The sequence below is a fragment of the Lissotriton helveticus genome, chromosome 6 (assembly GCF_964261635.1).
Source record: "Lissotriton helveticus chromosome 6, aLisHel1.1, whole genome shotgun sequence".
Taxonomy (NCBI): Eukaryota; Metazoa; Chordata; class Amphibia; order Caudata; family Salamandridae; genus Lissotriton; species Lissotriton helveticus.
In genome coordinates this window covers 1,636,591,248-1,636,614,646 of record NC_136067.1, presented here as the reverse complement: position 1 = coordinate 1,636,614,646, position 23,399 = coordinate 1,636,591,248, and the positions used below count along the sequence as shown (strand labels likewise).

The window sequence follows — 23,399 nt, the reverse complement described above, 5'->3', positions numbered from 1 at the left end:
AAGCGCACACTTTCCAGGTGGATAATCCTGTGCATCAAGATTTGCTACTCCCTGGCGGGTAAGGACCCTCCTGAGGGTATAAGAGCTCATTCTACCAGAGCAAGGCCTGCTACTTCTGCATTGTCTAGAGGTGTACCTGTTGAGGACATTTGCAGAGCCGCGACTTGGGCCTCCCTCCACACTTTCGCGAAGCACTACTGCTTGGATACCGAGGTGAGGAGGGACGGCCACTTAGCGCGTTCTGTCCTCCAAGATTTCCTGGTGTAGCAGAGTGTACACCCTCCTCCGGGAGTGGGGACTGCTGTGGGACTCAATTCACAAGGTGAGGAATCCACACGGCAGATGTATCTATCAGAAGAACAAGTTACTTACCTTCGGTAACGCTTTTTCTGGTAGATACAGTATCTGCCTGGGGATTCCTCACTGACCGCCCGCCTCCCCGTTGCCCACTCTGCTATACCTGGTCTTTTTTGTTTATTTATTTGTATATTTATTGGGTTTTTGGTACCTTTGCTACGCACTATGTGTGCTATTATGGTTTGTATGTACTGTGTACACTGTATATATGTATATTTCGTGTCATTGGTCCGTCCGGGTGCCTCGAAGGCACAGAAAAAAGGGCGGTACTGATGTCATCATGCTGACGTAGGCCTCATAAGGGGTCGGTGACGTCAGACGGAGTCGCGCGCGATGCCGCGTTCCTATGACGTCGTACACGTCGGCGTGCTACAAAGAAAAATTCCTAACGTTGCTAACGCAAGAGGGATAGTCACAAGGTGAGGAATCCACAGGCAGATACTGTATGTACCAGAAAAAGCGTTACCGAAGGTAAGTAACTTGTTCTTTTCTGCAGGTTTTAGGAAAGTGCGGTGTGTGTCCGAGTAGCATAAGTAATGGATCTACAGGTATGGTTTCGCAAGTCATTGCAGTGAGAGCGTCGCAAACCTGCTGCCAGTAGAGACGAACAGGAGGGCACTCCCAAGCGAGGTGCAGGAAGCCTGCATGCTCAGCACGGCATCACTCACATGTGTCATTGTCAGCCAGTCGGAATCTAAGTTTTTTAACCGGGGTATAATATAGTTGCTGCAGGAATTTGTAGTGTATTATTTTGAGTCTACAGCTGGCTGAAATTCAGGCTGTAAGGGTACAACAATACTGCCATTGGTCATCAGTGAGTTCAGTAGCCAGGTCGACATCCCAGTGCGCTCGAGCCCCGGCCTGCGTCAATGGAACAGCAGCCCTGAGTTGGCGATATAGTCCAGAGACTAGGTATGTGCCATCTTGTGAACATAGTAGATAATGAAGTGGGGGCAGAACCTCAGGCTCGTCAGGGAACTCAGGCAGGATGTCTTTCATCCCCTGGCGCAGGCGTATATAATAAAAGACGTCAAGTGGAGTGCGATCGGGGGGTGGCACAGAACAACTCTGCAGTTTTGATCTGGCCGTTCGAAAAAAGATCGCCCCAACAGGTGATTTGTACGCGTTCACAGAGCTTTTGGAAGCCTCGTTCCTGCAGTAGTGCGAGTTTAGGATCATATGTCAGTGGTAGTCTAGGTGAATACGGTAGCCTGCAAGACAACCTCTTAGTTATGCGGCGCCATGCATCCAGTGTGCAGGAGAAGGAAGTATTCGGTGACATTATTGACGATTCCGGACAATGAAGGAGGCCATTGAGCGGGAGGGGGTGCACTATCCAGTCCTCTACTGCCAATTGAGGCATGTAGGGGGTAGGAACCAGCCAATGATGGGCATAGTGCGCCTGTGCACACTGGTAATAAGCCTCGAAGTCCGGGACATCGAAGCCTCCTTTGTCATATGGTTGTATTAGTATGGACCACTTCAACCGTGGGCCCCGGCCCCCCCAGAACAATCGGCATAATTCCGACTTCAAGGTTTTGAAGAAGAAAGCACCCGGGTAGTAGGGGATATTGAGGAAGAGGTATAGGAAGCGGGGCAGTACTACCATTTTGATAAGGGACGCTCTGCCAGCCATAGAGAGTGGAAGGGTAATCCAGCGGTCCACTGAGGCCGTGAGTTTCGTGATTGCTACGCCGTAGTTGGAGCGCAGCGTTTCATCTTTGTCGCGGGAGACCTGTATACCCAGGTAACGGAGCTCCGATCGACACCACTCAAGGGGGTAGTCGAGGGGAAAATCAGAAACCGCGGCCGTGAGGGGGAAAAATTGCGACTTGGACCAATTGATGTGCACATCTGACATCCTGCTGAATACTACAAATTCTCTAAGTAGAGGATTAAGGTTCAAAGCAGGGTGCTTGACGTAGAGTGTCATATCGTCAGCGTATAAGGGCACATCAATCTGACGCTGGAAGCATCGTATCGCCCCATCTCGATGTAGCTGCCGGAGTCTACAGGCAAGGGGCTCGATCGCGAATAGCAGGGGGGATATTGGGCATCCCTGACGGGTGCCTCTGGAGATGGCGATGGACTGTGAAAGGCGACCGTTGATGAGGACTTTTGCTGTTGGTTGCGTATAGAGCAACTGAACCCAGGAGATAAATAATTTCGGGAAGCCTTTGCTGGCCAGGACAGTAAACAGGTATGGCCATTCGACCGAGTCGAATGCCTTGGTGGCATCTAGGAAGACTGCAGCCACTGGGAGGTCAGGGTGGACCGTGCGAAGCAGAGAGAACAGGGTACGCAAGTTATGGGAGGTGGAACGGCCCGTGACAAACCCAGACTGGTCGGGCAGGACAATCCTAGTCATTAAGAGGGACAGTCTGGTAGCCAAGACTTTCGCAAGTATTTTTACATCACAATTTAGAAGGGAAAGTGGGCGGTAAGAGTCGCAGGAACTGGGGTCTTTGCCGGGCTTCAGAAGCGAGGTAATGACTACCTCCCGCATGGAACTAGGAAGGATACTGTGAGAAGTTGGCCTGATGTGCAGTGCTCACTATTCTAGTGATCACTATATATCAGTCCAAACAACCCTTATTGATGATTGGTTGTAAGTCAACCTTATAGACCAGCTATCCTAGTAGCATGGATACGAGCAGTCTAAGGCTAAGACTCTAGAGGGCGTGTTAAGCCAGCTGTTTTACCATCACATTACCCCTTGAACACCCAGTGAAAGGACACCACACAAGTTGTTATGAAAATAAACAGTGTATTTATTTATAACAAGACTACCCTGGCTCTTTATGAGACAGGGAGCTAAGCACACAACAAAACTCTTATAAAAATACTTAAGTTAGCACAGTATATACAAATGCCCGAGGGGCACGGGAAACCATATACTCAAAAAGTGGAATGCGAAATTACTAGCAGGTAAGTACAGTACTAATAGGCTTTGGAATCGCTAGGACTTGACTATAGAATCGTTAGATTACTTCTAGGAGGCCCAGGGGACTCGGGTGCAGAGTGTGCACTCTCACGCGGGATGCGGGACAAAGTCTATGATAGCTAGTAAAGTTAAAGTTAGTGTTCACGGGCGAACCCGACCTGGTAGGAAGAAAACGACAGTGGATCCTGACCCTTGGATAGTGAGGCTATGCTGGGGCACCGAAATGCCGAAGTTACCTAGCCCAGGGGCTGCAGCTGCATAGGTCTCAAAAGACGTCGGGAATCCTCGTAGACGAACCAGGAGCCTGGAAGAAAGATGCTGGCAGGCGACCAGTGAAGAGAGTTCAAGTTGATCCAAGCCTGGATCTTGAAGATGGATGACACCTGAAAGCAGAGGGGACCAAGTTCGTGACTACTAGCCAGTAGTCAGGGGCACCAGGAGGCACCGGAGGGTAGTCACCTCGACTAGGTGAGTGGGCGACGCTGTGCTCTGCAGATCTCACGGACCAGGAGGCGTTGTCGGCGACCAGGATGGAGGGGCGAGCTGTCCCACGATGGATGAAGCTGTCGGCGTCGAAGGACCCAGGATTGGGCAACAAAGCCTTGGCTAATTCAAGCCCACGCGGTGGACTCGAAATGGCGTCTTGAGTGGACCAGGAGGGTCCGGGGTGCTCCTCTTCTGGAAGGGAGCAAGAACCAGTCTGGAGCAACCAGACCAGCAGCAGTGATGTCGTCGGGCGTCGTTCAGGAGGCCACAAGCCAGCGGGCTAGTAGCCAAACAACGCGGTGAGCAGCAAAAAGCAGAAGGGCCCCACGCCGATCGTGGAGATGCTGGGGGGCTGATCTTCGGTGCTGGAGCTGCTCAGGGTCGGGGCTTCTCGGACCCCAAAGCACTCGCCAGTAGATTACCCGGCGGGCTTGCTGTGAAGAAGTCGTGCAGTCTTGGCAATAGTCGGTCCCTTGAGGTCTCGTCGCACTCACGGTTCTCAGCTTGGCTGTAGAGGTGAGTAGAGGTCGGAGGTGCCAGGGAAGCCGGGTCTTGTCGAGCTGGGCAGTCGGATTCCGGAGGAAGGACTTGCAGCAGACCGCAGTGTTCTTAAGGTGGTGCCTGCGGATGCAGGGTGACTACTCCTTAGCCACAAGGGAGAATCTTGAAGAAGAAATCTTGATGTCCTTTCGTAGAAAGTCGTGTCTTGATTCCAAAGATGATCTAATTTGGAAGGGGGCCTGCTCCTACCTTTATCTGGGAAAAGGGGGCTGGCACGCGACTAAGTCCTGCCCTATGGGTGGGACCAGGAGGGGGGTGGTTATACCCCTCTCCTTTGGCGGGCTTTCCCCAGGCCAGGGGCTGGAGTGCCCCTGGAACTGGTTTCAGCCGGCCTATGCACAGTGAGCACCGGGGTGCCACTTGCAGTCACCTTCCTCTGTAGCCCTGCCTACCTGGAATACACAAAACCCTGTCTGGGACGGTGCTGGCACCGCCCCTGGCAGGAAACCCTTTGTCCTTGCCTCCTGCTCTGGGAGGACTCCCAGCAGCAGGAGGGCAGACTTGTGTCTCGGTGGCAGCATCCATTTTGTGGATGCGAAGGCTCTGTCTGACTTTACCCGGGGTTACAGGTTACATACATGTCGTGTCCCTCTAGAAGGGTGGAATGCTAACCCCGTCGCCAGAATTGGCGAGGGGTTAGTATTCCAATTCGTATGACACCTTACTCGACATGTTTTGATAAAGCGATACCAGAGTTGGCATATAACCGCGAGGATTATAATGCACTTAAGAGTATATGGTATGCGATATCATGGAAACGGCTAAGGGATGGATCCCGAAAGCCGCAGACAGGCTCAGCTCATGCCAGAGCACCATCTCACACGATTCCAAGCACTCTGCCTTCAGGATTGCTAAGGCCTGCCATAGGAGTGACTGATAGGAGATCTGTGTGTCCATTTTAGGGTTAGATATAGGTGTACTATATCTAAAGCAAAGGGTGATTACACCACCTTGCCCCAGCTGTCGTGCAGCCAGTTGTGTCAGTTTAGTTAGTCAGCCCAGGGGTGGCACAATACATGCTTCAGCCCCTGGGAGACTTCTGGGTGCACCTCAGCCCTGGGTACAGGGACTTAGAGAGGGCCCAGTGCCAATTCAGTACCTGAGTACAATTTGGATAGAGAGAACAGCTAGGCTGTGGGTCTGATTAGCAGGCCCACAGCCAGGGAAAGTCGTAAACCAGTGCAGCAAAAAGCAAAAAATCTGGGTGATCATAGGATTGCAGACCCTACTCTCCTACAGATACCGTCGGCCAGCGATTCTTCAAAGACCTCACGGAGGACAGGGGCCTTAATATCAATGTATGCTTTGTAGAACTCGGCGGGGATTCCATCTAGTCCGGGCGCTTTACCATTCTTCAGCGACATTATAGCCTCACGGATTTCATCTAGTTCAAAGGGGGCCGCTAGGAAGGCTCTATCTCCGTCGCTGAGCCAGCAGAGAGCTACATCGCCCAGGAAGTTAGCATGAGGCACATCGGCAGTGGTGGCAGTGGTATAAAGTGTGAGATAGTGTGAAGTAAAGGCAGTGAGTATTTCATCCAAATTCCTGACTGTGCGCCCCTGACCGCCTGCGAGCTCCAGGATCGTGTTGCGACCACGCGGCGTGCGTGTCAGCTCCGCAAGCGCTTTACCCGGTCTGTCGCTCTCGCAGTATTTCCTAGCCTGCCAGTGTTTCACCCCGAATTTGACTTCCCTATTAGCTTCTTCCTCATATTTTGACAATTTGTCTCTAAACTCAGCTTATAAGTCAGTACTGTCACCCTCCACCATCCGAATCTCTAAAGCCTTCAGTTCTCTTTCTAGAGTGTGGATAGTGTTTTGTATATCGCGTAGAACTCTGAATCTTTTGGATATGCAATACCCCCTGATCGTGACCTTGAATGCCTCCCAGATGTGTTCCACCGAGTCAACAGTTCCCTTGTTCCTAGGAAAGAAAGCAGCAACTTCCTCTCCGAGCTCAACGCGGAACACATTGTCCAACAGTGCCATCGGCTGTAACCTCCATTGTGGCCTAGGGTTATCCCATCCGGGTATAAGTATGTGCATCAGACAGGGCTATGGTCAGAATATGTCCTCGTAGATGTGTCACCTTTTGGACCCCCGCAGAGATCTCCTTAGTGGTAAGGAAGTAATCTAACCGGGCCCATGTGCCTGTCTGTGAGGTGAAGTGCGTGCCCTCCCTCCGGGTAGAATGTAGGTGTCTCCATACGTCCACTAGTCCGCCGTCCGTGACCACACCCTCCAGTTCCTCCCTAGACCTGGGTTTGTAGTGCAGCACCCCGTCCGCTCTGTCTAAGTGTGGTATCAGTGCCAAGTTAAAGTCTCCTCCCCAGATAATGTGCCGGGACCCTACATCCACAATTTTGCCCCAAAGTGTGGTGAAAAAAGTGGGCGCATCAATGTTAGGAGCGTAACAATTAACGAAAGTAAAAGTGTCGCGGCCTATCCGCCCCCACAACAGGGCGAATTGCCCCTCTCTCTCAATCAGATCTCCGCACTTTTGGAACGTCACAGTATGTCTAATGAGGATAGTGACCCCCCTCGCATAGTTAGAGTAAGAGGAGAAAACGCGGATTCCAGCCCATTTACTAGCGAAGGTGGCACGTGCTTGTGGTGATAGGTGAGTTTCTTGCAGCATAGCTACATGGACATGGTGCTGATTCATATAAGCAATCACATTTCGACATTTCCTTGCATTGTTAAGCCCTCTAATATTCCACGACATACAATTCAATTGTGCATCAGTTCGTAAGTCCGCCATAAGTCACTGAGCATCGAGCCATCAATTTTCGCTACCAGGAACGTTGCAACATCTGACCCATTCAGGCTATTAGGGTTACCTTGACACTCCGCAGTTCGACTATCCATTCCATGTACAAAACTTTCCTCTCCGAACCAACACAACCCCTCTCCCACTACAGCATCCCAATCATGCCAGCAGCCATTGTTCCCACCCCTCCCCTCCCCCCTCAACTTCAACAACTCAATGTCATGCAAGGGAAGTACCCGCAAGGGAATCAGCATTAAGGGCGCACAGCCACTTCTCCCGCCGGAAGCCTCCCTAACTGTACTGCCCTCGGTGGAGGCCAGGGCAGGGATAGTGGTCCTTGGAATACGTTACCACTGGAGAGGTCAGTCAGTCCCAGTCTGCTGCGTATTTGCCGAACCCGCTGTATCCGAGCAGCGAGGGCAGGGCTTGGCGGCCCCAAGGGACAGCGAGTCCGGACCCGCTGGCTATATCTGATCAACGTGCGTCTGCTTCCGCGGACGGTTCTGCTTCTGGATCCGCCTCCGCATTTCGATCACCTCTCCGCGCCTTGCGAATCGTCTTCAGGTAGTCCTCAGCTTTTTGCGGGTTGGTAAAAAAGTGGTGCTTTCCCTGGTGTGTCACTCGTAACTTCGCCGGGTAGAGCAGGGCATATTCCAGCTGGGCTTCCCGCAGTTTCTTCTTGACCGCTGTGAACTTACGTCGCTCCTCTTGAACCATGGGAGTGAAGTCAGGATAGATGGAAAATGCAATTCCATTGTAGTGTAGGTTTTGTTGAGTCCGAGCCGCTTTCAGCACCACATACCGATCACGATAATTCAATAATTTCGCGATGATTGGTCTAGGCGGCAGTCCAGGCTTGGGGATGGGGGCCAATGATCTGTGCGCTCTTTCAACAATGAATTGAGGCGAAAAAGCATCTTCTCCCACCGATCCCTTGAGGAGTTTTTCCACATATAGCTCCATCTTGCCCTTGTCTGTGGATTCCGGAATGCCCGTGACGTGGATGTTGTTGCGTCTACTACGGGCTTCCAAATCCTCATTCTTGGCTGCTATTATTCGTAGCAGGTTGTCCATACGGGCAAGTTGCGTAGTATGGGATGCGGTGATGTCATCATTATCTAAGATACGCTGTTCCGTTGTTGTTAGTCGTTCTTCGTGCCGATCCACCTTGTGCACTAGGGCGTCCAACCTGGACGTCATCCCGTCTACTTTTTCCACCACCGTAGCAAAACCTTGCCTCATCTCCTGAAATAAGCGGTGCATGTCCAATTCTTTGGCTGGAGAGGCAATGGCAGACGAATTGACATCGCTAGTCCCTGGCTCGGCAGTGGACGATTTCGTGCCCCTCTTCGCACTCTCAAAGTTTATTTTTGGCTGTTGGTTCTCAGGGCGCACCATAGTGTTTCTCTGGTCTCTCGCTGCCTGCTACCTTGAGGCCAGCCGCCGCAGTTCCGCGCGCCACCAATCCAGGTATGGCGCCGCAGCGGCAGCCGGCGCGCCCCAAGTCGATCGGTCCCACCGTACCTCCCTCAGCGTTTCTGGGTGTCAGGATTATCTTCTGCTACGGGAGAGTACTGCACTATGGGACAGCCAGGTCGCCGGTAGATGCTAGCGTAGGGAAGTCGTGCAAGGAGTGTGCACGATCGGCCGTCAATAGCGGTTAGCGCCGATGGGCACGCAATAGGGGCTCCACGCGGGCCTATATATCAGCACTGGCCCCAAGCCGGCGCCGCGTGGCCGTGGGCGCCACTTTCAGCATGTATATTGAGCCACGGCAGAGTTTGTATTATCTGTGGTGCAGGGGGTGAGGGCAGTGCAGGTATTGGCCCCAGCAATAAGCGGCAGCAGCAGAGTGGGGCAGTGATGAACGAAGTGTCCTCTGTCCCGCAAATTGATCGATGCAATTAAGTCCCAACTCAGCGTTAGGGCCGAGGTTGCAGCCACCCCCGGCTCCCAGCAGGGCGTCAAACCGCGGCCTTAATCTACGCGGCGCGCCTCTCACCTCATGTAAGGCGACTGGGGGAACAGCTGGTGTCCAAGTCCCCCGCAGTATTGCCGAGGTCCTGTGTAGCAGCTCCAATGTTCTGCCCAAGGGTCGTCCCGTAGCGCGGGCAGCGCGGGGAACAGCAACTCACCGCCGAGTCGATTTCTCAGTCTCCGCTCAGTGCCGGGCAGTGCTCGAGGACAAAGCAGCTCAAATGGCAGGCAGCGCACAACGGCATCAGGAGTCAATGCCGAAATCGGGGTCGGTAGCCAGGCATATCACGGCCTCCGCATCCGACGGCGCAGGCAGGGCCCGCCGCCGCGTGGCAAGCCTCGGCCTCGCGTGTCCCTCGGCGGCCGCTCCTCCCACCTCGTGAGCTCCAAGGGCTGTGTCGGCGAATTTTCCGAAGCCGATTTCACGGGCTGAGATGACGCTAGTGATCCGAAAGTTGGATCGATTGTAGAGGGCGTCTCTCCGCACCGGGTGTATGGTTTTCGAGGACTTAGCTCTCCAGTTAGTAAGGATAATTAAAGGATTATGCGCCAAGGAACGGGAGCTACTTAGCTAAGCAGCCATTCCGTGTGTGCGCCCTCTAGCGCCCCCCACCCCGCCAGGGACTTTGCCTTAAAGAGGGTGCCTACCTCTCGTTTTGCCACAAGAAACTCACCGCCGCTTGCCCAGGAATCCCCGGCCAGTCTGCTGCTGACGTCACGAGGTTGCTGCGCTGGGATTGGTCCCAGCCGCGGGCGTTGCCTCGCAACGAAGAGGAAGTTGCCAGTGAAAGCGAGGACGGGAGCCTACCCCGCCTCCCAGGACGGCCCGGCACAGTAGAAGAGAAGCCAGACCAGAGTCCACGGGGCTCCCATGAGCGGGAGAGAGCCCCGCCTGAAGAGGAGTGTCCCGGGCAGCTAGCGTGCCGAAGGATCTGAGGCACCAACCGAGAGGAACAGCGGAGGAGTCCAGGTGAGTGAGGGCTCCTCTGCTGTTGAGTACCTTGATCTCCTGAGCGGGCCCGCCTTGCTGGTCTGCATCAGAAGCCTTCTTTGGATCCTGCGTGGGTTGCCTTTGCCAAGGCTTGTTGACTCCAATCCGGCAGTCGACCCCTCCATCTGCGAGAACCTTCGTGGGACAGCTCGCCTCCAGCACCTGGTCGTCCTCGACGCCTCCCTGTCCGCGTGGCTGACAAGCTTCACAACAGCACCTGATTGCTCCTCGACGTCGTCTGGTTCCTTCCTGGTTCCACCCAGTCACTGGCTAGTGACCCAGACTCTGTCCCCTCTGCTTTCAGGTCCTCTTCATCCTCGATCCACCCTTGGATCCACCCGGACATCTTCCTCCTGGTCGCCTGCAGCATCTTTCTCGAAGGCTCCATAGGCTTCAACGATGAAACCCGACACACCTTCACACCTATGCACCCGCCGTCCGTGGGTTGGGTAACGCGAGTACTTCGGTGCTCCCGAGGGTATCGACTATCCAAGTGTCTAGGTTTTTAGTTGGTTCCTCCTAGCTAGACCGTAAGTGTCCTAAATCCTTCTTTTCCTAACTTCCAAGTTCCCATTGACTTAACATTGACTCTCGCGTGTGTGTAAAGACACTGCACGCGCCACCTGTGTGCCTCCTACTCCTAACCCAAGGTTCAGATAGTGTAGCCCCAGCGATTCTCTAGGCCCTAGGCCTTTCCTTTTCTCGTGACGTGGTACTTATACCACTTTCTTAGTATATGGTTTGCTTCGCCCCTAGGGCCTAACTGTATTTTGTGCAACTTAACGTATTCTGACTGAGTAACTTGTGATGTGCTTTTGCCTCTGATCTAATAAAGAGTTCAGAGGAGTGTGTTAGTAAATACATACATATATATTTTATATATATCCTGTGTGGTGTCCTTTCTTTTGATATTCAAGGGGTTACATATGGTAAAACAGCTGGCTTTACACTCCCTCAAGAGTCTCTTTAGCCTAAGACTGTTCTGTCCACGCTACCTCTAGGATAGCTGGTCTATAAGGTTGACTTTACAACCATCACCATAAGGGTTGTTTGGACTGGTGCAAGGTGCTCACTAGAATAGTGAACATCTTATACCAGGCCAACTTCTCACAGGAACTATTTTCTTTTTTCTTTTTATCGCCCCTACCTGTAAATCTGCGTAGCTACTGGCATGGCACTCAAGATTGACAGTAGTGAGAATCATACAAAAGAAGACATTCTCCATAAGTGTTTAGTTTTAACATACAGTCTGTTTTTCTGCCCGAATTTATATATCTGAATGAAACAGGTTAGTATTAGATTCCTTACCTTAGAATATCCCCAGGCATCAGTCTGGATCCGGAAACTTTTGCGTAGCAGTACCCCTGCGAGTCGCTTGGCGTTGTCTGCGGCTCCTCGTCCGTCGTCGGCGCCGGGATGACGTCGCCGCAGTACTTAGACGCCGCCCTCGCGCTGACGTCAGTTCTTCTTTTTTCCGCGCCAGTAAGCGCCGATCCGGAAAAAGTGGTACCCTTTAGTCATTTTTTGACTACATTTTTTCGGTCCTTTTTGGTCTGTTTTTCGAGTCGAACGACTCCATCGGTGCCGGTATGGATGCCCGGGTTCAAACCCTGTGCCGACTGCAACCAACTGATGTCGGTTACCGACCCCCATCGCCGGTGCCTTTATTGCTAAGGGGCCGACCACGATGACCAGTCGTGCCCCGACTGCCGGGCCTTGACTTCGAAAGCTAGACGGGAGCGATCCCGTAAGCGCCTCGAGCTCCGACAGTAAGCCCCGCGCCGGTCGAGGGACACAGCTCGGCGAGTCGACACCACTCGTCGGGCTCCAAGTCCTCAGGTAAGAGGCACAAGAAGTCGAAAATGCGACACCGCTATTCTGACTCACCCCCCCACGCTTGCGCGACGCGGCTGGGGGTTTGGGTGACACCGCCCACGCGGGTCTGCCGGAACCGCAGGCGTCTCGGCCTGCTCCATACCCGCCGTTCTCTGGGCAGAACGCGACGCCGGAGGAGATCGATGCCTTCCTCATGGCCATGAGGTCGCTCACTCCTCCGTCGGGTTCCGCGGCGCCTTCGGGCCCTGCATTCCCGACTGGGAGCCCAAGCGGGCCGGATGCTTCGGCCCCGGCGCCGTCGACTACTTCGGTCCCGACGCCGCAAGGCCCCGCCGTGTCCGTCAGATCTGGGTCTCCGCTGGTCGACCTAACGACACCTCCGCCGGCATCGACTCCTAGGGTGTCGCCGTCTTCGGACGACATCGTCCCTGATCCCCCCCTCAATCCGGTTCCGGCGTCTGAACAGCATTGATCGACGCTGCATTCGGCGCCGAGAGAAGAGCAATGCTTTCATGATCCGGCCCCATCATTTGAACCTGAGTACCAGGAGATGGAGGACGAGGCGAATTGGGAGAGGTCTGAGGACCCTCTGGCACGGGAGTGCCAGTCTTTTCAGGACTGGGCATGTGAACTAGAGGAGGCCAGTGGTTTGGACACTTTACCCGACACTGGATTTGTCTCCCCTCCTACCTTGGCTACGGCTGCCTACAGTGTGGTGTTGACGAGGGCAGCCAAGGCCTTGTCTCTTGAGCTCCCCGTCGCGGCCGTGAGGACTAACCTCCTCACTGAGGCCTCAAACCGCAGGCAAGCTCTTCGGAGCCTCTACTGCCGTTTAATGAGGCCTTAACTGACGTTTTTTTTTTTTGGTTTTTTTTGTAGAGTTTTATATAGCGCAAACTAGACCCGAACCGAATCAGTTATCAGAGCGCTTTACATAGTACAAGTTACGTTTTACATGAGGACACACACTTTCATTTTTATGCACGGGGAGATTAAGTGATTTGCCCAGAATCACAGGAGGTTGTGGCGTCGTTACCGAGACTCGAACCCAGATCCCCTGGTCCGAGGTCGAGCGCCTTAGCCGTTAGGCTAACTCCTCTCCCCTGTTGGGCACTTGGTCCAGGCCCGCAATAGGTCCCCCTGTAGATAGGAACGTGGCCAGACGCCACCGCCCGGGCCTGGGCGACCCTTGTTTCCTGTCCACCCACCCCACCCCCGAGAGCCTGGTTATTTAGGCCTCCAATTCCCACACCGCATTCCCGACAGCTCCCCCTGATCGGGAATCCAAAAGGTATGAACAGTACGGAAAAAAGATGTTCTCCTCACTTAGTTTGGGGTTGCGGTCAGTCAACACCGCTTGCCTTTTGGGCCGTTCTACCCACTCTCTGTGGGACACGGTCGCGGACGTGCTGCCACAATGCCCGGGTTTTTATTTATTTATTTATTTGCGCGTTTTTATATAGCGCGGACTTTACCCGAAGGTGTCAGAGCGCTTCACAATAGGAACAGAACTGATATATGAGAACATTACAAGTGCGGAGGGGCGAGATACGGCACGGTATTTTATTCGATGTGGGCTGGGTACCACGGACTCACTAGGCAGGGCGATTGCCACGACGGTGGCGGTTCGCCGCCACGCCTGGCTGAGGTCCGCCAATTTTTCAGCTGATGTCCAGAACACCCTTATGGACATGCTGTTTGATGCCCGTCCCCTCTTTGGCGACAAGGCAGACAGTGCGCTTGAGAGCTTTAAGGACTCCAGGGCTACGGCCAAGTCCTTGGGCCTATCGGCCCCGTGCCTGCAAACTGCTGCCTTTCGCTCTTTTCGTGGCCAAGGAAGGCGCACCCCCACACCGCTGTGGTGGTGCCACGAGACAACGGCAAAGCCAGTCCACATCCACCCCCGCAGCATCCTCCTCAAAGCCTTCCTAGTCCGAGCTTTCAGGCCCATGAGACACCAGTGGGGGGCAGGGTTCGCCATCACCTCCTCCACTGGCGCGACATCACATCGGACAGGTGGGTGCTGCAAATCGTCCGAAGGGGGCTACTCCCTCTCCTTCGAGGCGACCCCTCCAGCCATGCCACTGCAATACCACCGCGTGTCGGGGGATCACTTGCAACTTCTGCAAGAGGAAGTTACGGCCCTCTTGGCCAAGGGGGCCATCAAGCGCGTTCCTAGGCCAGAAGTAGGGTGTGGTTGTTACTCCCACTACTTTCTGGTTCCCAAGAAGGGCAAAGGGGGCCTACACCCTATATTGGACCTGCGGAACGTCAACTGCTTCCTCCGGAAGGAGAAGTTCAAGATGCTGACTCTGGCTCAGGTCTTAGCTGCCCTGGACCCGGGAGACTGGATGGTAGCGTTGGACTTGCAGGACGCTTATTTTCACATCCCTGTCCTGTCGGCCCACCGGCGCTACCTGCGGTTCACGGTAGGCCACAAGCACTTTCTGTTTACAGTGCTTCCCTTCGGCCTTACCAGAGCCCCACGGGTGTTCACGAAAGTGATGGCGGTGGTCGCAGCTCATCTGCGCAGATTAGGGGTGTCAGTCTTCCCCTATCTCGACGACTGGTTGTTAAAGGCGGGCTCGCCCCAGACAGTCGTCAGCCACCTCTAGACTACGGCCGACCTCCTGCACCTGCTGGGGTTCTCCATCAATGTGCCGAAGTCACACCTGTGCCCCTCTCAGAAGCTCCTCTTCCTCAGAGCGGTTCTAGACTCGACGCAATTTCAGGTTTATCCTCCCGAAGAGTGGGTTCGGGATATTCAGGTTCTGATTCCGATCTTTCGGCCTTTATCCCGAGTCTCGGTCAGATTGACGCTGCAGCGTCTGGGGCTGATGGCCTCCTGCATCCTTCTGGTGCATCACGCCAGGTGGCGGATGCGGGCTCTGCAGTGGGACCTGAACTTTCAGTGGGCCCAGCATCAGGGCAACTTGTCCGACCAGGTCTTGATCTTGGAGGGCACTGCAAGACAGTTGCAGTGATGGCTCACGGACCGCGATTGGGTCAGTGGCAGATCCCTCTCCCTTCCCCAACCGGAGCATGTACTTGTGGCTCCGGACTGGGCACGAAGATACTGGTATCCCGAGCTACTCAGAATGTCAGTCAATCCCCCGATTCGTCTGCCTCTTCAGGAGGACCTTCTGTCGCAGCAGCAGGGGACAGTCATCCACCCGAACCTGTCCAGCCGCCACCTCCATGCATGGAGATTGAGCAGCAGCAGTTGAGGCCATTTGACTTGCCTCCTGAAGTCTGCAATGTGATTCTGGCAGCCAGGCTTCCCTCCACAAAATCGGTATACGCCTGCAGGTGGAACAAATTTGTGGCATGGTGCACAGCAAAGTCTGTGGATCCCCTCTCTGCCCCCCTTTCTGAGGGCACTCTTATGGGCCACCTCTCTGCCATTTCTGCCTTCTTAAGGCTCCCTGATCAGCCCTCTCTTTTCAAGTCCCCAGTTGTAAATAGGTTCTTGAAGGACATTACTCATATGTTTCCCCCTGTTCCTTTCGTGATGCCTCAGTTGGACTTGAATCTTGTTCTGACTTTTTTGATGTGCGCTCCCTTCGAGCCACTTCAGAACTGTCCTCTTCGTCTTCTCACTCTTAAGACTGCATTCCTGGTTGCCTTTACCTCTGCCAGGAGAGTGAGTGAGCTCCAGGCTCTTTCTTCTAAACCTCCTTTCCTTTCTGTCCATCGGGACAAAGTTGTCTTACGGACACGTCCCTCTTTCGTGCCCAAGGTCGTCACAGCCTTCTACATCGGGCAGTCCATCACCTTGCCCACCTTCCTTCTGCCTCAGCATCCCTCGAAAGAGGAAGAGAGGCTCCACCATCTGGACCCAAAACGTGCGCTCTCATACTATCTGGATCGCACACGCCCGTTCCGGGTGGATGACCAACTCTTTGTTGATTACGTGGGCGCTAAGAAGGGACGGGCGGTGCACAAACGGACCATTTCTCGATGGGTCGTTTTGTGCATCAAGGCTTGTTATTCACTGGCTAAAAATGAGCCTCCTGTGGGGCTGCGTGCCCATTCCACTCGGGCCATGGCGGCTACTACTGCCCTGGGTCAGGGAGACCCCTTGCAGGACATCTGTCAGGCAGCTACGTGGGCCTCGCTGCACACGTTCGCAAGACACTACTGCCTGGACAGCCAAGTCCGGAGAGATGGCTTTTTCGTCCGTTCCGTTCTTTCTGGTGTGATTATTGGTTCGCGGACCCACCACCGAGGTTGGTATTGCTGGGGTATCTATTCTAAGGAAAGGAATCTAATACTAACCTGTTTCTTTCAGATGCACAAGTTACTTACCTTCGGTTATGATATATCTGTAAGAAACAGTAGTTAGTATTAAATTCCTTACCGCCCCACCCAGCCTCCCCGTTCTGTGAACCGATATCTAGGGTTAAGGTCATCCATTTTCAGGGCCCTAGTTTTATGGCACCAGTGTTGGTTTTTATCAAGGCTCTGCTTTTCTGGCGCGGAAAAGCTGTGTATATGAACAGACGTGATTACGGCGTCTAAGTACTCCGGCACATCATCCCGACGACGGACGCGGAGCCGCAGACGACGCCTAGCCGCGCGCAGGGGTACTGCTACGCAAAAGTTTCCGGATCCAGACTGACGTCTGGGGATATTCTAAGGTAAGGAATCTTATACTAATTACTATTTCTTACAGATATATCGTTACCGAAGGTAAGTAACTTGTGCATTAAAATCAGATAAAACAGAAAACTGTGAGCCATAGATATATTCCCGCATTAAATGCACTTACAGATCAGTATGTTGCATTGGCAGCCATATTGCGCACATGTACTTATTACAGGTGTAGTTATCGAATATTAGAAGAAGATGAGCAATCAGATGAGTCTTCCGTCTAAAGGATGAGCAGAGACAATGAGCTGAACCTCATTTGCAAACTCAAAATTGCAGCAGTGATATCACTTCTGATTATCTGATTAGTCCTGTATCTCTGATGGGTTCATTGACTATTACGGAGTAAACATTCATGAAAGTAAAAACCATGTGGGACCCCTTGTTGGCCTTGTTGTTGATGCTTATTGATGAGATTGATAGAGGATTTAGCAAGTGTCCTGGATGTTGAAATAACAAATCAGGGTTGCTTCTTGAGCTCTTAGGTGGATGCAGTTGGTCATGTGCTGTTGGGTCCGCAGTTCCTAGGTGTAGGCATTAATCTCTTTAAATGCAAAAATGTCCTTTGATTTAGTCAATTGGAACTCATTGCACAAAGTCCTTCAGTAGGATCTTTAGGACTACAAGCCTGGAATGCGTGAAAGGACGCAGTAAGGTAGGTGCCAGGCACACTTCAGAAGAATCATCGCATGCCAAAAACTGAAACCAACATCCAACCACTCTACCTCACTTCCAAAAGCAACACCCCTGCCATTAAGGGCATAAATAGCCACACAAGTGCCTCCACAAAACCTTTGAAAGTTTTTTAAAGAACACAGTCTGAAAAAAACATGTTGGGGAGGGAAAAATGTGCGACAATGTGAAGTAGGAAGCGGGCCCGCAAGTGCTTGGAGATTCGTAGGGTACATAACATCTGTGAAAAATTTGATTGACAACTCCACAGAGCTGCCAATAATCCTTATGTTATAAGATTCTGAAATGGCCACTGAGTATGTAGTAAATTCAAAAGAAAAAATACCTCCTGTGTATGTATAAGGTCTTCAGATACCGGAACCGGCACCCTCAACAGATGCACTTTTCTGAGCAAATTATTCACACAGAAAAACTGCAAAGGTGTTCATAATTCATCTATCTCCGCTGCACTCCTCAGACGTTTTCATATGCACACAGATTGGTGCTTGTCAGGAGATAGCACGAGAGTGTTGGAAACAAGTGTTTTAGCCACATCTCTTTCTGTCCTGTCATTTTCGAATTTGAAGTTTGTACTTAACCCAGATTGGCTTCCTTTTTAAGATTTATAAATGGTTTTTGGTGTTTAGTAGCAGTAATCTATATATTTTGGTAGACAGATAAATGCAAGAAAAGTGTTAAGTCCATCTATATTCCCTATGTATGAAGCATATTAAACAGTCTCCAGAATTCTTCTGTTGAACCGATTGTACCTTTCTCCCTCCAAGAGAGGATGCATTCATTTGCTTAAAGAAAGAAAATCAACTTACATAAGGGAATATTGTAGATGCATATACAATCATTAAATTGTGTGTTATAAAATTGTTTTATTGCTTCTGAATTTTCTTTTAGGGTTTATTCAGACACTTTGATGATGCCTTTTTGTCTGTACTGAAGCCTCATATGGAACGTTTGGTTTTAGACTCTCATGAAAGCACCCAGCGCTGTGTAGCTGAAATTACAGCTGGTTTAATCAGAGGTTCCAAGCACTGGACATTTGAAAAGGTATAAGCAACTACAAACATGTTAAAATGCTATCTTATCAACGGAAAGCTCTGCCATGTACTAGTGTCACATTTTTTGTGTCAATGATTGAATAAATATAATGAAATATCTTCAATGTATGTATATAAATGTGTATATTTACTATTCACCCCACATTTGCTGTATTGTGTGCGCGTGTGTGTAGGTGTGTGTGTGTGTGTGTGTGTGTGTGTGTATATATATATATATATATTTATATATCCACGCTCATTCTCCTTCCTAGCTGGGTTATAGAAAGCACTATAGGGGTCTTCGCTCATTCCACGAATATTTTATTTAGCCAGTCTTAAACATGACGTGTTTCGGCTACTGCCTTCGTCTGATGTTGTTACAATTTACGCGCCATAGACAACATTTTTAAAACCCACCAATCACTTCAAGTCATGTGATACAACAAAAGCCAGAGATTGACGTAGGGCAAAACATCTTTGTGCTTATTACGTCGGCGCCATCTTTAAACATGCATATATTGCCTCTACTCGGATAGCCTTGCATTCATTTGCAAATAGTAAATGTGATTACTCTATTCAATGTTATCGTTGTACTACCGTATATCAGTGTTATTCAACGATTAACAACAATGTTCCAACCTTTATTACACCAAAAATGTAAGTGTATAAATATGGTTTCATCCAACATCTCAGTAGGATAATCGCATTATCATGCTGTATATCAGCTTATACGTAAACACAATTAATATCACAGTTGCAAGACCATAATTACAATTTCCCTCTCAATTAAGCTGTGTATCAGCCTTCCATGTCCTATCTCAGCTATTGATAGCACAAGTGACCAATAGAAACATTTCATTTTCAAATTCAAAGGCATGTTACCATTTTCCACAAATACAGATAATTCATAATCCCCTCTATTTACATCTTATCCCACTGCTAATAATAACACTATTTAATCTCCCAGATGTATCGCCAATTCCTCCCCTATATTTAACCCTTTAGGGGACTTAGTCTCCAGATCAATAATGTATCTAGATTCAAGTCTTCGCAGTTTCCTGATCCTGTCCCCGCCTCTTATACTCGAAGGAGTAGTATCTAGTCCAAAATATCGTGACAGCTCCCTGTCACTTCCATGTTTTTCTGCACAATGCCTCGCTACCGGATAGGTAGCATCACTTTTTGCAATTGCTCTCATATGCTCAAGCACTCGCATTTTGATGGAATTAATTGTGCTGCCTATGTATCTTAGTCCACAGGGACAAACTAGGCAATACACTACATATGATGTAATGCATGTGATAAACTTCTTGATGGTTCTAGGCATTTGCAATCCTGTCACCTCATATGTTAATGTTCTTCTACTCCCTGTACAGGCCTTACATTTCCAGCAAGGATAGAAGCCCTTAAGTTCCCTTAAGGTACCCCCTGTGTTGGGGATGGTGTAAAAATGTCTTTGGACTAGGTTATCCCTTAATGATCTTGCTTTCCTAAACGTAAACAACGGAGCATCTGGTATGTCTGGGCCTATCACACTGTCTGTTTTTAAAATCTTCCAGTTCTTTCTCATAATCTTCCTGAACTCATTCGCCTCATTGGAAAACGTTATCATATACATACATATACATATACGCGGATCTGAAAGAAACAGGTTAGTGTTAGATTCCTTACCTAAGAATATCCCCAGGCGTCAGACTGGATCCGGAAAGTTTTCATCAGCAGTACCCATGCATGTCAGTAGGCGTCGTCTGCGGCTCTGCGTCTGTCGTCGGCATCGTGGTCGCCGGGATGACGTCGTCTGAGTACTTAGACGCCGCCCTCGCGCGCTAACGTCAGTTCTTCATTTTCCTGCGCCAACAAGCGCAGATCCGGGAAGACCAGTACTCTACTAATTTTTTGAGTAACTTTTTGATCTCTTTTGAACACTTTTCGAGTCGACCTTCGACTAGCGGTGCCGCTAGCGATGCCTGGTTTTAAACCTTGCTGGGCCTGTCACTGCCTGATGTCGGTGACCGACCCCCACCTTCGGTGCCTTTATTGCCTCAGGCCAACCCTGATGACAAGTTGTGCCCCGACTGCCGGGCCTTGACCTCCAAGGCTAGACGGGAGCAGTCCCGTAAGCTGCTCGAGCTCCGGCAGTCGGCTCTGCGCCGCTCGAGGTCCCGGTCGAGGAGGAAGTCGAGGGACCGGTCGCGGAGCCGCAGTCATCGCCGCTCGACGAGTCACCACCACTCATTGGGCTCCAAGTCCTGAGGTAAGTCGAGGCATTCAAAAAAGAAGTCGAAGAGGCGTCATCGCTCTTCCGACTCACTCGAAGCTCGCGAGACGCGGCCAGCGGTTCGGGTGACACCTCCCACGCGGCTCCCTCGGAGCCGCAGGCGCTGTGTCCAGTTCCATACCCGCCGGTCCCTGGGCTGCACGCGAGGAGATAAGTGCTTTCCTCACGGACATGAGGTCGCACTTCCCTCCATCGGAACCTGCCGAGGCGCCTTCGGTCCCGCGAGTCCGACTGGGAGCCCTAGCGGCCCCGCGGCTCCAGCCCCGGGGCCGTCGGGTGCTTCGGCCCCGGCACTGTCGGCGACTCCGGTCACGACGCCGCAGGGCCCTGCAGGGCCCCGCAGGATTCAGGCCTGGATCCGGGTCGTCGCCAGTCAACCTCACAACACCGAGGGTGTCGCTCCCGGCGTCGACCCCAGTTTCAGCTCCGGTCCGGGTCCGGGTCCGGCGCCGCTGGGTGCCGTCTCCGGCGTCGATCGGTGAGGCTTTCACCTACGACCCGGCTCCATCATTTTTACCTGTTTATTAGGAGATGGATGACGAGGAGGACTGGGAGGGGTCTGAGGACCCTCTGGCACAGCAGTGCCAGTTGAGCCAGGACTGGGCAGAAGAGCTGGGCGAGGCCGGTGGTCTGGACACTTCGCCCGACACTGAATTCATCTCTCTTCCCTCCGTGGCTTCGGAGGAGGGGGCTGCTTACAGCGTGGTGTTGAACAGGGCGGCGAAGGCCTTGGCCCTTGAGCTCCCTGTCGCGACCGTGAGGACTAACCTCCTCAATGAGGTGCTCAAACCGCAGGCAAGCTCCTCTGAGCCTCTACTGCCGTTTAACAAAGCCCTCACTGACATTCTGATGGGCACCTGGTCCAAGTACTCCACAGGCCTCCCTGTGGATCGGAATGTGGCCCGACGCCACCGCCCAGCTCCGGGCGACCCCTGCTTTCTGTCCTTTCACCCCACCCCTAAGAGCCTGGTGATCCCCCGGATTGGGAATGCAAACGGTATGATCAGTTTGGGAAAAAGTTGTTCTCCTGACTGAGTTTGGGGCTGCGGTCTGTCAACACCGCCTGCCTTTTGGGCCGTTACAACCACTCTCTGAGGGATACGGTTGCGGAGGTGCTGCCACAGTGCCCGGAGGAGGCTGGGACACTGCTCGCCCAAGCCCTGGCGGAAAGGCGGGATGCAGCACGCTACTCTATCCGGTGCGGACTTGACACCACGGACTCGGTGGGTAGAGCAATTGTAACGACAGTGGCGGTTCGCCGCCACGCCTGGCTGAGGTCTGCCAACTTTTCGGGGGATGTCCAGGCCACACTCATGAACATGCCCTGTGATGGCCGTCACCTCTTTGGCGACAAAGCGGATAGTGCGCTGGAGCGTTTTAAGGACTCCAGGGCTACGGCCAAGTCCTTGGGCCTAGGCCAACGCCATCAAACGTCCGCTTTTCGCCCCTTTCGTGGCCAAGGAAGGGTCACCCCCACACGTCCAGCAAGCCACAGGCCGCAGAACCAGTCTCAACGTGGTCGCGGACGTGGTTACCGCCGTGGCAGTTCCGGGGGACACCGGCAAGGTCAGTCCACACCCGCCCCCGCAGCATCTGCCTCTAAGCCTTCCTAGTCCAGCATTTGAGGCCCATTCGATGCCAGTGGGGGGCAGGGTTCGCCCTCACCTCCTCCACTGCCGTACTATCACGTCGGACAAGTGGGTGCTGCAAATCGTCCAAAGGACTTACTCCCTCCCCTTCGAGGCGACCCCTCCAGCCATGCCACCGCAGTACCACCGCATGTCTAGGGATCACTTGGAACTTCTGCAGGAGGAATTTACGGCCCTCTTGGCCAAGGGGGCCATCAAGCACGTTCTAGGGCCAGAAGTAGGATGTGGTTGCTATTCCCACTACTTTCTGGTACCCAAGAAGGGCAAAGGAGGCCTACGCCCTATCTTGGACCTACGGAGCGTCAACAGCTTCCACCGGAACGAGAAGTTCAAGATGCTGACTTTGGCTCAGGTCTTAGCTGCCCTGGACCCAGGAGACTGGATGGTAGCGTTGGACTTGCAGCACGCGTATTTCCACATCCCCGTCCTGCCGGCCCACTGGCGCTACCTGCGGTTCACGGTCGGCCACGAGCACTTTGTTTACTGTGCTCCCCTTCAGCCTTACCAGCGCCCCTCGGGTGTTCACAAAAGTGATGGCGATGGTTGCAGCTCATCTGTGCAGATCAGGGGTTTCAGTCTTCCCCTATCTCGACGATTGGTTGTTGAACGCGGGCTCGCCCCAAACAGTCGTCTCCCACCTCCAGACTACGGCCGACATCCTGCACTCGCTGGGGTTCTCCATCAACGTGTCCTTTTCATCTGAGCAGTTCTGGACTTGGCTCACGAACCGCGATTGGGTCAGAGGCAGATCTCTCTCCCTACCCCAACCGGAGCACGTAGTGGTGACAGATGCGTCCCTCCTGGGATGGGGGGGCCACATGGGAATGAGGGAGATCAGAGGCCTCTGGTCTCCGGCGGAGTCCCAGCTCCATATCAACCTTCTGGAGCTGCGAGCGATCCGTCTTGCACTGAAGGCATTCCTTCTCTCTGTCCAGGGAAGTGTAGTGCAGGTGTTCACGGACAACACCACCGCCATGTGATACTGCAACAAACAGGGCGGGGTGGGGTCGTGGACCCTTTGTCAGGAGGCTCTGCGCCTCTGGACATGGCTGGAACACCAGGGCGTCACCCTGGTGGTTCAACACCTGGCAGGTTCCCTGAACGCCAGGGCGGACGACCTCAGCCGTCGGTGCATGATGGATCACGAATGGAGTCTGAACTCGGACATGGCGCAAGG

General features: G+C 52.6%; 1 protein-coding gene across 2 annotated transcripts in view; it reads left to right on the top strand.

Annotated features, from left to right (window-relative positions):
* The window catches only part of PSME4 (proteasome activator subunit 4), a 1,411,622-nt gene that overhangs the window by 909,466 nt on the left and 478,757 nt on the right, over window positions 1-23,399 (top strand). For both annotated transcript variants that reach the window (XM_078649478.1, XM_078649477.1), the window contains one exon: window positions 18,153-18,305. In XM_078649478.1, coding sequence (XP_078505604.1) covers window positions 18,153-18,305 — 153 coding nt within the window. The remainder of the gene's footprint in view (window positions 1-18,152; window positions 18,306-23,399) is intronic.